At 37.1% G+C, this 14,584-nt stretch overlaps 1 protein-coding gene across 3 annotated transcripts; it reads right to left on the bottom strand.

The window, feature by feature from the left end:
- Positions 1-419: 419 nt before the first annotated feature.
- Positions 420-10,043, bottom strand: LOC116264765 (DUF21 domain-containing protein At4g14240-like). 3 transcript variants are annotated; one of them, XM_031645142.2, is made up of 13 exons: positions 9,676-10,043; positions 8,976-9,052; positions 7,954-8,037; positions 7,672-7,785; positions 7,271-7,357; positions 7,073-7,144; positions 4,867-4,934; positions 4,517-4,604; positions 4,349-4,422; positions 3,892-4,267; positions 3,616-3,662; positions 3,088-3,169; positions 420-804 (listed from the first exon to the last, which is right to left on the bottom strand). In XM_031645142.2, exons 1-13 carry the CDS (start codon positions 9,938-9,940, stop codon positions 655-657), a joined length of 1,584 nt encoding a protein of 527 aa, XP_031501002.1. In that variant the 5' UTR covers positions 9,941-10,043; the 3' UTR covers positions 420-654. The 3 variants fall into 3 exon arrangements, with proteins under 3 accessions (XP_031501002.1, XP_049936599.1, XP_031501006.1); XM_050080642.1 differs by having other exon boundaries at positions 420-798; XM_031645146.2 differs by lacking the exons at positions 420-804; positions 3,088-3,169; positions 3,616-3,662 and having other exon boundaries at positions 3,918-4,083; positions 4,149-4,267.
- Positions 10,044-14,584: the final 4,541 nt, after the last annotated feature.

Raw genomic sequence — 14,584 nt, 5'->3', positions numbered from 1 at the left:
TCATTCATTTCATGCATATGCATTTTCATCCTTTTCTCGTTTATGCTAAAAACTTCTAGGTATCCATAGAGTTCGGGTTTGAAACGACACCAGAAGGGCGCAAGAAAACAGTCCCATGGCTCTCTCTGGTTCAATCAACTTCTTATTAATATTTGCAACAATCTGAAATGAAAAACATGAAGAACATGGTGCTCTTGTCTGTGGACTTGATTTGCTTTACATTTTCGGCATGGCAGGCGAGGGAGGGATACACTAGTTTCCTCTTACGAAAAAATGAAATCGGAAGTACTTGATCACCTGGCAGCTTTTGCAGATTATTTGAACAAGAAGCACATAGGAACCCAAAGTTCATGGCTGAACCTTTCTTTTTATTATTAGAGACAGGAGACAACAGGGCGAGAGAGAGAGAGAGAGAGAGAGAGAGAGAACAAAATGTAAGAAACCATTTTCTCCGTAAGAAAGCTACATATGTATAACAGTATGAGAGGGGAAAAGGGAGGAAGAATTCAGCTTTGGGTTCATTTTTACAAGACTGGGTTGCAGTACCTGATGACCATCTCCATCCTATTTAATGCCCATATCGCTGTTAGCTCGATTTGTCAGATGTAGTAGACATCAGGAGACGGAGCTTCCTTTGAGTAGCCCCACACTTTATCATCTGTCACCCTTTGTGACCAAAAGCGGCTCCAGGAGACCTTCTTGGGGTTTTACTGAGTTGGGTTCTGTAGATTTAGCTGCATTTGGATCTTCATCTGAAGGATTCTCCTGGATTGAGTTACCTTGTCGATTGTGGACACTCTGGAGCTAAAGTTTAGTCAGCTGATCCAGAAATAACAAATAAAGGCACAAAATGCATGAAATATTGCTTTCCAAGTGTATGCATAGGCTCCCAATTTTTCTACTAAAAGGAAAACCTGAATTTTTAGAGGATTACCTCTTAGTGTTCTAACAGGGTTATCCCCCGAGTTGCCTTGTCCAGAGTGTGGGAAAGCAACTAAAGTACAAAATGCTGGCACGAGTTACTGGAAGAAGCAAGGTTTTGATTTCCCAAGCAATCGTGGCATTGAACATTTGATCCAAAGGAATTATATTACGCAACTCATTAGGAGCAAGCAAACGTTAGATGAAGTAGATGAAGTGGGGGAGTCTCAAGGGTAGAAGAGAAATAAATAGGACCGTCTGATATTACCCTCAGCAATGTCGAAAACAGGGACAAGTTACACAAATTCATTTGGAAGTCTGTGGTGTTCAAGGGCTTCTTTCTCCAGTTAACTAGCAGTCAAAAGGTAAATTGTATTTCCAAAAAGGCTTAATGCATGGTATTTGCATTTCTAAATAGATGTGTATTGTGTAAGCAGGAGAAAGAAACGTCAGATGAACTACTTGTTAAGTGCAAATTAACTAGCGAGGTGTGGACTGTCATCTGCATTTTGTTTAACATAGATCATCATCCTGAACCAACACTTGTATCCGCAGCTCAAAGATAGTTCTAGTACTTGATTTGCAAATAAAAGCAGTTATAAATGCTGGAAACTTGCCATATGCATGGTCTCATGGAGTATTTGGAGATTAAAGAATATAATAATAATTAAGAAAAGAGAACTGCACAAGACTGATTTTCGCATAAATTCAGTTCTACAGCAAGTTAAAGCTATGATTGGCAGCTATGTCACACGGACTCACCAAAACAGCAGCACTAGATCAACACAACTTTGGTGTGCATGCGTCTCCGACACGGTACTGGTGCGGTCAACACAAATCTGATGCAGTAAAACTGCATCGAGGACATTTTTATACTCTTTTCATTTTTTTCATAAATTATGCTTCTGGTTTTCTGTTTTGCTGCTTCTTGTACACCGCTTTTAGTATTTTACTGCATATTTTTGCAGTTTAATATTGGATATTATATGCTACTTATTACTTTATATACTGGACATGCCATATGAACATATATGCTATTGCTGTTTATAAGCTTTCTTAATCTGGGACCATGTTACTTTTCTTATATGAATTAATTGTTTAAGCTTCGTTAATCAGTTTCATTATATACATAGTTATAACATACGCTGCTTATAAGTTTTATATATGTATATACAAGTTTCGTTAATCAGTCTTATATATGTTATATGTAATATATGTTGTATATTTATACAGTTGTAAATTTATATTTTATAATACTGGATACATAATAGTTACTTGTTTAGAGACTACTTATGTTATGAGTAAGATTGTAACATCGGACGCACCCTGCACCCCACATCCATGTGACAAAGGTGGGCAGCAGGATTGATTCTTCAATTTTTGAGATAAAAGAATGTGGAATGTGGTGCAGGCCTCATTCAGGATGGATTGTCCAAGCAAACATAAATATCCACTCCAGTTTTGCTGACTAGTGGAAAATTTGATACCATCTGAGATCACGTTGCATAGGCCTCAATTAGGAAGGATTAAACTTAATATCCATTCGGTAGGAGAATTTGATACACTATGAGTAGTCCTCAATCACGACTGATTAAGCTCGATATATGTTTCACAAGTGAAGAATTTGATACGCTCTTGGAGGATTTGATAGATCAGTTATAGCAACAGGCCTTTACCCTCGAAGAGGGAACACTAAGGACAGACAATAGAGTGCTTGGGATAAGGCTCTGGAGTTAGTGGTGAAGAGCATGCAGTTTACAATTTCCAAGATGGACTTTGTCATGGTTTTGAGAAAGAAGCTAGAATTTAGAGAAGGCTCCTCTTTGATGGGGAAGAAGGGGATACAAAAACATTATATCCTCCCAAAGGTGGCTGTAAATTTTGTAGACATGGAAGCAAGTTATACAGTTAGCCAGACTTGCAGCTAACTTCATATAAAGACAGTGGAAGGATAAACATCGGGATTGGAGTCCAAAATCACTTGTATTTTCTGATATAGTCCTCTAAAGATTCAACAAACTGGTATAAACCCTGCTAAACCCCAGCTTTCCGATTCCGACCGAGGAGTTAAAGAATAAATTAGATGAAGATAACAATCATATTCAAGCAGCTTTGTCCACATCCATCATCTAAAGATAATAAAGGCCTAATAAGAGAATAACATACTCCTGGCTTTTGTGCAGTTAGCTTCCGTGAAGATGGCGCCCGCGCAATAGATGAGGCAGCAGCTGCTGCTGCAACACGAATCCTGCAAATGCACCTGTTCCTGGTTAGATGATTTTGAAATTTGTTCCCATGTCCATTGTGCAGACAGGAACATGGAACACCAACATATAAGGACGAAAGTAACACATTGTGCTCATGCATGACCTAATTTATATGCTTAAAAACAGCATTTTTCTGGCACATTGCAATGAATAATAATCACCTGGAGTAACTAACTTGGTTTTTCTACATGACTGAGTTTACGAATCTCATCATTGCACAGGTAAAAAGCAAAAAATACTGGCCATGAAAATTTGGCAGATTCTAATAACAAGATGCACATAGACCGAACAGAGCATAAGCACACAAACACACATACAGAGAGACACAGACAGAGAGAGAGAGAGAGAGAGAGAGAGAGAGAGAGAGAGTACACAAGGAAGAAAGTTTTCATGCTTGTAGGCAGCATAACAAATTACTTATTCCCACCTTTTGTGCACATCAATGAATTCATCTGTCTCATCCACAATCTCCTCCTGCAGCAAGTACATATATTGTTAGAAGGGGAAAGTTAAAGACTTTCTTGCCAAGATTGTCTGGCATGCTAGAGAGGAAAAATGAAAAAACTATACAAGTTATAGGAACTAAAGGTACTGATCAAGGAGAAGACAAGCTACAAAAAGAACGTTTCATAATTTGGCATTCCTAACTAAAAGGGAATAAGGCGATGCTTCATCAACTAAACCTTAATAAGGTGAGCATCACCTGCAAAAGTTCTTCAAACACATCTTCCAGGGTGATGATGCCAATGACTTCCCCACCTTCAATGTTCGTTGAAAATTGTGATTCAACATTGAATGCTACGTCAACCTGCTCATAAGAACACTTTTTCGGCAAGAGTGATATATCTTGTCCTTTCTCCACATCAATAAAATATTTTGAATTCTCGTCCTGCTTCTGCAGCAATGAGGAAGTAAGAGAAAAGTCTGTGCTGCTAACTTTGTTTTCACGAGTTTTCTCACCATCTCCACTTGTTGGAGGATCTCTAGCCTTCGCTCTGGTCTTAATGACTGCAGCCATGTGGCTGCTTCCTTTCTGAAATTCATTTAAAATGTCATACAGAGGCATATCTGCTGGCACCCTGCTTCAAGAAGAATGAAGGTCAGATATAAGCCCATTAAGTTTCGAGATGAATAGTGAAGCAGGCAATCCTGTTACAAACCTTGGAATTCTCCTAATGGAGACAGCACTTACAGGAGTCTCTGTCTCAGCACGCACAGTTAAAAGACTTTTCACCTATTCAAAAAAGACAAGTTTTGTCCATGACACAAATTACACATGCACACAGTACACTAAATAATACAGGAATACAAATTGTGATCTAACCTACCAGGAGAAGCCCGATAATATTTTTTGGGTTTCCAGAGTATACAGGAATTCGACTGTGTCCTCTAGCAAGGATTTTTCCCATCGCTTCCCTGGCATCAGAAGACCATATAACAGTGTGCATCTAAAACCTTTAACCAGTAACATCTCTAGGGGGAATCTACTTGACGTAGATCAACTTTTACTTCTCAATACCTTATATGAAGCAAATATGATAGTAGCAAAATCTTGACTAACAATATGTAGCCTAGATGAATGGAAAAGCTTATCAAATGAACAAGAAGGTATCATTAAGAGTCAACCCTAACAACTTCATAGAAGTATGCACAGAGTCCATAAGGCACAGAGACTCACCAATCCAGCTTTGAGTTGACATCCAAAGAAAAAGTTGATTCTATCGGGGTCATGGCCGCCTCTGCAGTCTGTTCAGTCAAATGAAAAGCATCAGAGAAAAAATTCAGATGCTATGTTCAGTCATGCGTATGACAGGAGGATCCTCAACAATATCAATCATATATTTCCATATCATGGCATCTTTTGTTTACTCATATATAATATTGCTTGAAATGGTATCTTTTTAATATCTGACTTATGTGATGCAGCTCAGCTTGGTGCAGGATAGGTCTACAATAAAGGACAATTCCAAACTATCATGAAGACTTTCTTTGGGTACAATGTTGTTTAGTTCTTTAAGTAGAATAGAAGTATGTATACCTTACTTCAGATAAAGGCATGCCAGACACACAAATATACATCATACATATCCATGTCTAGTTCTTTAAGTAGAATAGAAGTACATATACCTTAGTTCAGATAAAGGCATGCCAGACACAAATATATGCATAAATATCCATGGCCATACATTTGCATCCATGCATGCATGTGTATGTGTGTCAGAGGAAAGAGCTCTTCATATCCTTAATGTTATATTTTCCCTTTTGTATTGATTTTTATTTTGAAAATTTGGACCTGTCTTTTTAAGAAGGTTCATTTAGTGAACTCCAAAACTGAAGTCTGGTTTTTTTTTTCATAAGTTCATGTTCATGAAATGTTTGACCTTCTTTCGACATTTAACACTTAATGGCAACAGCAGACCAGCCAATTAACACTTCCTGCCTAGTGCTATTTTAAGAAAAAAACTAAACTGAAAGATTCAGGCTTTCACTGCACATATAATATATGTGTTCTGCATCTTATTACTTCACAGCAGAATTGAAGGGAAAAATTCAAATACACTTTTAGTACAAACAAGGGCTGTCAAAAAACATACATCATGGAGGCAACATTTTATTGCCACTAAAAGCAATAGAAGAGGCAAACCATATTAAGTGCATAGATCAAACACTTTTGAAAAGATAATCCAAAACAAAAAAATTGAACATGCCTCACAGTAATAGAACCTATTCAGATGCCCATAATTTAGAATGATAAAAGAAGGAATAAGCACCAAGTCCTTGTCCATCATAGACATGAAAAACCATACAACTGCAAGGAGTTCAAAGGCTGACTGTCAAGCCGAGTTGCTACAGTGAAAAATCAAGATCCTGTAGTGTTGAAGCCTTAACTTGTACAAATTTTTGAAATTCCATAGCTTTTCAGTGAAATCAACTGCACCACTAATAATTGTTGCATCATCTTTTTGCTACTTGATACTTAAGATAATGCAGCTCAGCTTGGTGCAGAATAGGTTTATAATACAGGACAATTCCAAACTGACATATAACTTCTTTGGCTACAATATTTGTTGAGATTTTTTTTAGTAGAAAAGAAGTACAGAAATAAAGGTGTGTAAGCCACATAAATATACATCATCCACAAAAATCCATGTTTGTGCATGTGTATGTGTTTTCGAGGAAAGAGTTGTTCATATCTTCAATATTACATTTTCCTTTTTGTATCAATTTTTACTTCAAAAATTTGGATCCAACTTTGTAAGAAGGTGATTTATCTAGTGAACCCCAAAAAATCAAGTCCAGGTTGTTGCCAATTTGATGCCTAAAAAGTGAGAAATGCTTGAGATTAACCTTCCTTCAACATTTAACACTTGACAGCAACAACAGACAGCGAATTAACATTTCCCACCTAGGCGCTATTTTAAGAAAACCTACACTGAAAATTTCAGGCTTTCAGCAGAATGTCAGATAATATAAATCTAGTGCATCTTATTACCCACAGCCGCATTGAAGGGAAAAATCAATCTTTGGCATATATGAGGGTCAAAAAACCTATCCTGTGTGAGCAACATAATTGCCACTAAAGCAACAGAATAGGTAAGCCTTATTTAGTGCAATATGTAGCTCAAATTCTTTCAAAAAAGAAATCCGAAACAGAAGGGTTGAACATGCCTCACATTAAGAAATTAACAGAACCTTCACAGATGCCCATAATTTAGAATGTAAACAAAGTAGAAAAGAGCACCAAGTTCTTGTTCTCCACAGGTATACAAATCATACAACTGCAAGGCACTTAAAAGTTGAGTGTCTTGCTTAATTAATTCAGTGAAAATCTGGATACTATTGCACTAGTGCCTTAACTTGAACAAACTTTTTGTATTATATACCTTTTCAGTCAAATCGAGTGCACCACTAATAATTGTTGCCTCATCATGTGTTAGTTCCCCACCTTTACCAGCCTGTAGCATTGCAACAAACAGAGAAGTAATAGATAGATTAACTAATGCAGGCATGGAGGAAAATATCACTGTTTACACCACAGGAGATTTAGCAGAGAAAAGAGTTCTTAAATAAAGAAAGAATACCTCTTTGCTATGGATAGAAACAAGAGCTTTTAGTTGTGCACGCCTGAAAAGTGCAGACTCATTATGTCCAAGCAGAAAGTCCAGGATCTACAAAAACAGAGAATCACTATGCAAACTAGAGAATATGTTGTAGCATGCGGCTGCAGGCCTCCCAAAGTATTTCTCATCTTGACAAACCCAGATATCATTTCCATGTGGCTTTCCTTTTTAAAGTTAAAACTTTCTTAAGAAGCACCAAAGTTCAAAATAATCACAAAACATGTCCATGATTGTTTAAGGATGCTTTTCAAAATAACAAATGTAAGGATAGGCTTTCCTGCACCAAGAAATAGTATATGTTCAGGCAATCAAAACTGAATATATCTTTTACAGAACAAAACCATTTTTCTGCATGGGGTCACCTTCCCAATTGGATAAGCTATTGGATAGCAAATTATCATCAGAATATGGACAAGCCCTACAAAATTGGCACCCACAGCAAGTCCATATCTTGAACAGATGGCCTGTGGAATGATCTGCAAAAGTTCAATATTGAAATCAGAAATTCACTCATCGACTAAGAGTAGCCTCTACTAATAGTAACATGGGAAGAATCTGACTTAAAACCACTTTTTAATATAAAAAGCTGATAATCAGTAAACTCGTGATTGTGAACTCATTTGCACAAAAGACTGCCAGCTTACCTCCCCAAAAGTTAAAACGAATGTAACGGACAAGACCACTGCAACAAATGGATGGAAAATCTTATCCAGATATATTGGGAGAGCCTGGAAACACAAAAACTACATATTTTAACCTAATATAAATAATAAAACAAATTTGGAAAGATGTAAAATGCTGAAGCTATCTCTCATGGTTGTTTTGCTAGTTGGTAAGCCGACATTTGCACACAGAGTGATTGATATAAATATAATCTCCGTACGTATAACAATACTACACATAGCTATTAACATTGCATTCTCTCACCTAATAGTGGTTAAACATTTCAATCTCAACAATAAGAACGTACAATGGAAAATCTTACGTCACATGTAAAAGAAGGCTATGCAGCATGAGACATTGCCATTTTCATGAAATTCCAGGCAAATGGATACAAGGGAAATGCAGTGAGGAAGTGAATATTTCATAACATATCTGATATTGACCAGATGGTGACGCATCTGAAGCATGCTTTGCATACCGACTCTAATAGGAAACAAGTGACCCTTGAACTTGAAAGGCAAAGCAATGAACAGGGGTCAACGCTTGTTTCTTCTCCTATACATCTTCAAAGTGAGGCTAGTGCACTATTTAAAGTTCTAAAATCAAACTAGACCTCTACCATAATGTTGTGTCCGACTAATTGATAGCTGCGATTCTACAGTCCTAGACACAGTTGGAGTCCAGACTCCAGAGGCTATCTTGCTAAAGATGTATGAGGTATACAGTTCATCGAGCCATTTGATTGTCTCATGGCAGTTGTCCGTTTCGCAGTTATGAATCAATAGTGGGATATGCATATCTGAGATCCCTCGTACTACTTAAATCAGGACCTCCAGCAGACCCAATATATTTGCGTTATAGCATAAGAAAGCGGTAACGAGGCATGTAATACAGGTGATAACTAGAGAAGCCTATCAAAAAGGAAACAAGAAGAACACATAAATAAATAAATGAATGTCCTTGACTTGTAATTTCCTCTGAAAGGACTGGGTCATGAAGGTACCTCCATCGCGGCTGCATTGCACAGAAGCAGCGTCACAAGAAGTTGGTGTTGTTTCTGAACAACTGGAAAGATAGCAGCTGCAATGAACAAAATCGTTCATACTTCAGATACCATAGGAAGAGAATTTCCCTAGTAATAATATATTAATCCAGTTAGTAATAATACAAAAACCAACGTTCATGATGCTCATCATTTCCTTTTCATTATTCCACATGAAAAAGATGGAGAGCTTAACTCCCCTAGAAAGCACAAAATCCCAAAGGGGAAAAAAGACATTGATATAACAATGACAACGACAACGCTAAGCACTAAATGGAAAAAAAATGGTCCAATCAGCACATGCACGCATCAACATGCATGCACGGCTTGTGAAGAAAAAAAGAATCAAAGAAGGGAAAAAAAAAGAAGAAGAATGGACCCAAATCTCGGAATCCTCTAAAAAATGAAAAAAGGAAGAAAAAGGAAATCGGCTCCACAGCCATGCAACCCAGAAAGAAGAGATAATTAATTAAAAAAAGAAAACGAAGGCACTGAAAGACCAATCATAAAAGACACCATTTCCCTCTTCACACCATTGTTCAATAAATGAAGCCAACAGAGTTCCAAGAAACCTCAAGAACCCAACCGACAGAAGAAAGCGAAGAAGAAGGAAAGAAAGGGAGGGAGAGTGAGAGCAGCATGAGAAGTGGGGAGGACGTGCCGGCTTGCTTCTTCTCAAGGGAGGTGCCGCTGCGCTGGAGGATCTCGAGGTCGACGAGGCCGAGTGACATGAGGCCGAGCGTGAGGCCGGACATGATCCCGGCGAAGAGCACCAGGAGGCAGGAGATACCAGCGTCCACGAACCACCAGAACGACCAGAACGGCACGTCCTCGGCGTCCACCACCAAGAAGCCTCCTCCCCCCCCTCCTTCGCCCGCTACCCTGCTCGCCATCCTCGCCAACACGATCGCGTTGCTCAGCAGCATCTCTTTCTCTCTCTAGGAAAAAAACAAAGCCTGGAGGTAAGTGTAGAGAGAGAGTGTTGCCGCTGTCTCTGCAACTCGGCTGAGGGGCCGTAGGAGAGAGAGAGAGAGAGAGAGCGTGTGCGTATTTGTTTTGACTCCAGAAGCTTGTTAATATCCAAAATGTGACCAAAATGTCCTTTTCTCCGTTGATTGTTTGGTGAATAACGGACAGAAAGGAAGAAAATTATAATATCCTTTTAACCATCACCCTTTTGCCCATATTCTCAATAGGGCTGATGATTTTAATGTTATGCCATAACACCTTTTCATTTTTATGACAACAGTGGAGCTCGAGTTCATGAATCGACTCGTTCAAATAATCGAGTTGAGATCAAGCTCAACATGTAACTACCGAGTAGAGCTCGATCCTTAATCAAATTTGTCGAGTCTTAATCAAATTGATATGTTCAAACAAGTTTACGAGTTTGTCGAACCTTAATCGAGTCGAGCTCGAGCTCAACATGTAACGATGAATGTCAATTCTATTCAAGTGAGTTTGTCGAGTCTTAATCGAGTCGAGCTCGAACTCAACATTTAACTGCAGAGTCGAACTTGAGCTACTTTTGTCGAGCTATTCTCGAGCTCAAGGTTTCATTAGTCGAGCCGAGCTTGAGCTAACTGAACTCGGGCTCAACTCGGCTCGGTTTCACCCCTAATCATCCTTGTGAATGTGGTTTGCTCATCTTGTTTGTGAATAAGTGGGTAACTTAGGCGTTAAGGCATTCCATCGTCATGCGGTCATGTAGGTAGTTAGAGTATTCTATCATCGCAAGGTAAAATGCCAACTGCGCCGAAATAAATGAGGTTATAAGACAAAAAGGAAAAGCTGATGTTCTTGTTTTAAATTGTGGTTAAATGATGAGCCTCAAAAGGGCATTTTCTTTCTTTCTAGGGCCTACATTGTGATGTCAAAAAAAGACAATTTTAAGGGTGAGGTTTAGCAAACTTTTATCATGAAAATAGCATGACCAAGGAAAAAAATTTCTGCAATTAAAGTTGGGCTCCACCTTTTCTCCTATGCATGCAGTTTGTGACACTTAGCCAAAATAAACTCATCATTTTTTTTTGGCAGAAGAGCTAAACCCAGGCCTACTAAATGTAGACAAAAAGTTTATCATTTTTTGCTCCTCTCAAGTTTTGTTTTTTTCTTATGAAAAGAAAGTGGGCGCGTCGAGTCGGTAGGCCCTTAAGAGGATCCTTAGTGGTCGCTTCAGAGACATCCGATAAAATTGGAAGAAACTAGTGGGTAGACAAGAGACTCGAAAATGTTAGAAAAATTATAAAATTTTAGGAGTGCAAAAGATACTTTAGGCTCTCATAGAGTTTGATTCACAGATTAGATTTCATGAGTTTGTTTAGAAAATACAATTGTTTCTAAAGTTTCAAGCTTTGAAAAAACTGGATTTCTTTGTTAATTTTAGACTTCCTAAGTTTATCCATCTACCATTCTCTAGCTGCTTTGGAAAATGACATGGTATTCTTTTACCATGAAAAGTAAGTTGCCTTCAATGTCAATGGAAAGTAAGTTGGTGGGTAACATAACTTTTTGTTGGACCAGCAAGAGACATGACCATACTGGTTGTCTCTTTGCAGATGAGGTTTTATGGCTAGACAGGTGGAGCCGAGTCCCGTCAATCAGACACTGGTTCAATATTTTTAATGGCTCGTTTGGTAAATGGATCACTTCGTGAATAATTTGTCTTAAAAATTGCAGCAGATTCATGGACATCTAGTTTCAGTGTTTTATAAATCTATCTCAATCTTTAATGTATATTTATAAAACACACCTAGAGAGTTTCAACTGCCAAACGACCCCCAAGAAGCACATAATAGTTGATCGGGCTCATTTGATTCTGATGTTCTATGCTCTTGTGTCGTATGTATGGAGTAAACTATAGTACCAAGATGAAAAAAATTGTCTTTTCACCAGGCATAGATGCAGTCCTAGTGGATCCCATAAGAAAGGAAAACGAGATGGGTTTCAACTCTTTCTTAGGTGGTGGATCGTAATCTTCTCTCTCACGCACCCCAGTGGGCACCCTCTCTCCTATCTCAACTCCCTTGGAGCTTTCATTACATTCCATACTTAGTCATATTTTCGTACATAAAACACTAAAATGAAATTAAAAAACCCATTAAACTCAAGTTGCTTCGACTTTCAATTAAAAAAAAAACTTTATAGCTCTACTAATTCAATCCGCTATTATGCGGGAAAACTGCACTCGAGACGAGAGACTTTGTTATAAGCAAGAACTTTTCCAATAGTGATTATGAGTAACACACTATGTAATGGAGGAACTTTTTTTTTTCCAATGTTGAAGAGAAGAAGCTACTTGGAGTGACTTTGTGTCCAATATTGAAGAGAAAAAGCTAAACTAATGGCTTGACATAGAAAGGAAAAGTTATTAGAATATAAAGTCATCAGTCTCTATCCCTACCCTCAATCCAAATTGATTTTGTCCTCCCTTATTTCATTCCTTGGACTCAAACTCTTCAATTGAAGGAAACACTAAAAAATAACACGAATTTGCGAGAGGGGCGGAGGCAGGTGTGGGCAACTGCCCACATAGACACCAAAACTTGTTTATTTTATAAAAATATTTTTCAGTAACTTTTTATTTATATATTAATGGTTTTTAAAAATTTAAAATTTTATAACTAGTGCTCAGAAATGATCTTTCTCACGTGATTGCAACTGATGTCAAATAAATCAGTTTAAAAAACACATAAAAATCAGATGACCAACAAAAAGAAATGTTATTTTGCTAATATCTTAACCAACTTGCTCTTATCTCTCTATTTTGATCAGCATTTCTGCCTTGCTTCTCAGGCCGCTGCAGTTATTTAATAATCTAGTAGTCACATTTTTCGGCACTCACGTGCAGCGTACTCTAGAACATCGTTATCAGAATCAACGTGATCAATTGGCCGATTTAAGTAATGTCGGTCGCAAATCGATTCGATTCACTGGCTGATTTTACTGCCGCCGTTTGCTACTTTTATTTTCGATGTTTTTCTTTATTTTAAAACTTTTGTCTTTATTTTTTTTATTTTGTTTTTATCCCAATTCTTTGACTTAAAATCATCTACCTGTGCATTTAAATTAAAGAGATGATTTTGATAACATTGAATCTATAGTCACAAATAAGTCTCCGAGTTTTGTTTTAAAAGGTGAGGATTTTCTCAGTTATAATACGACAAAAAAGGAAAAATAAGGTAAATTTTTAAATTTTTTAAAAACTAAAAATCATGAAAAAATAAAATAAGTGAGAAACTATTAACACAAAGATTTGCAATAAATAAAAAATAATAAAAAAATTTTTGTTATTAAAAAAACTGAGGAAATGAAAAACTGAAAAAAGTACGTTTTTAATGTTAAAAATACGTTTTTTTTAGTTTCAAACGACCAGTTAATTTATCACGTTTTTTTTGCTTTCTTTTCGCACCTTTTCTGATTGAATCAAATGGGAAAAAGTATGATAAGTTGCCATATTGGTTTATATGAAATTTAATATTAATTTAGAATTTTTTTTAGCTATTACATACTTTTTATGTTTTATTTAATAATGATCAATTTACTCCCTCCGTGCTTTTACAAATCAAATGGACGCTTGTAGCTTTTTTTTTTAAATGTAAAATATTTCTTATATTGGAAAATTGATTCAAGAGACGGCTAGTCGTGAATAGACTGTGATTTGGATCAATTTATGTGACCCGTAGTATGATACAAACAGAGATATGAACATATTGAGACTATCTAATACTGACCGTAGCTGATTTATTTAGTCGGCTAGATCTGAACACTGATCAGACTTGGATTCCGAAACTGAGACTGGGATCCAATAAAGATCCAAGTTTGTCGCTTATGAAAGCCTGATTTTGGGCCGGTTGGTTCTGGATTTTCCGTTAGAAGACTAATTAAAGAGATCCAATTAAGTCAGATCAGATAAGTTACTGGATGGAAACCAGATTTGAACCATTTCCCCCCTCAGTTTCAATCAGCAAAGGAAAATAAGGCTCAGATTGGAGGGAAAAGAGTTGTGGAATAAGACCATGAGGAGATCTGGATCCATGTTTGGAGAGAGAAAGAGAAAGCGTGGAAGATGTTTAGAAATTCAAAATTTTTCATGTAAATGTTACAAATTTAGTTCAACTTATATAAAAATTTTAAAAATTTATATTCCTTAAATTTTGAATTATGATTCGGTTTCTGCAACAAAAAATTTCTGACTACACCTCTGATGATCAGAAACTAATAACTAAAGACTAAAGAACTTGAGAGTTAGAACTTAGAAACCCGGAGCATGAGAAAGTTGCGTGCCTCAATTGAATGCTCCATGGTCCAGGAAGAAAGCAACTTGTGCTGATAAATTTGATGCAGACAACCTCATTCAATGTTCATTAAAGGAGAAAATTTAACAATTTGGCAGAAGAAAAACGCATCTCTTGCAGCATCCATACACAAATCTTTTGAAAAATTCAACTTTAAAAAAGTATACATATTCATTTCAAACCAGAAAAACTCAGAAAACTAAGTTCTAAATTCTCTTGGTAGGCATGGGTTCTCTTGGGAGCAAAATGGTAAGATGCCAAAAAAAGAAAAGA

This window comes from Nymphaea colorata, chromosome 11, assembly GCF_008831285.2.
Source record: "Nymphaea colorata isolate Beijing-Zhang1983 chromosome 11, ASM883128v2, whole genome shotgun sequence".
NCBI classification, from domain to species: Eukaryota; Viridiplantae; Streptophyta; class Magnoliopsida; order Nymphaeales; family Nymphaeaceae; genus Nymphaea; species Nymphaea colorata.
Note: the sequence above shows the minus strand (reverse complement) of the source record. Positions and strands in the feature narration are given on the sequence as shown.

What these genes read in the sequence shown, in the direction of transcription:
- LOC116264765 (XM_031645142.2), bottom strand. Translation starts at nt 9,940, where the DNA reads ATGCTGCTGAGCAACGCGATCGTGTTGGCGAGGATGGCGAGCAGGGTA. An exon ending in GTCAACTCAAAGCTGGATTG is followed by an intron (nt 4,605 to 4,866) that starts GTGAGTCTCTGT and finishes TTCTGATGCCAG; the next exon opens with GGAAGCGATGGGAAAAATCC. An exon ending in TCCATTAGGAGAATTCCAAG is followed by an intron (nt 4,268 to 4,348) that starts GTTTGTAACAGG and finishes TTCTTGAAGCAG; the next exon opens with GGTGCCAGCAGATATGCCTC.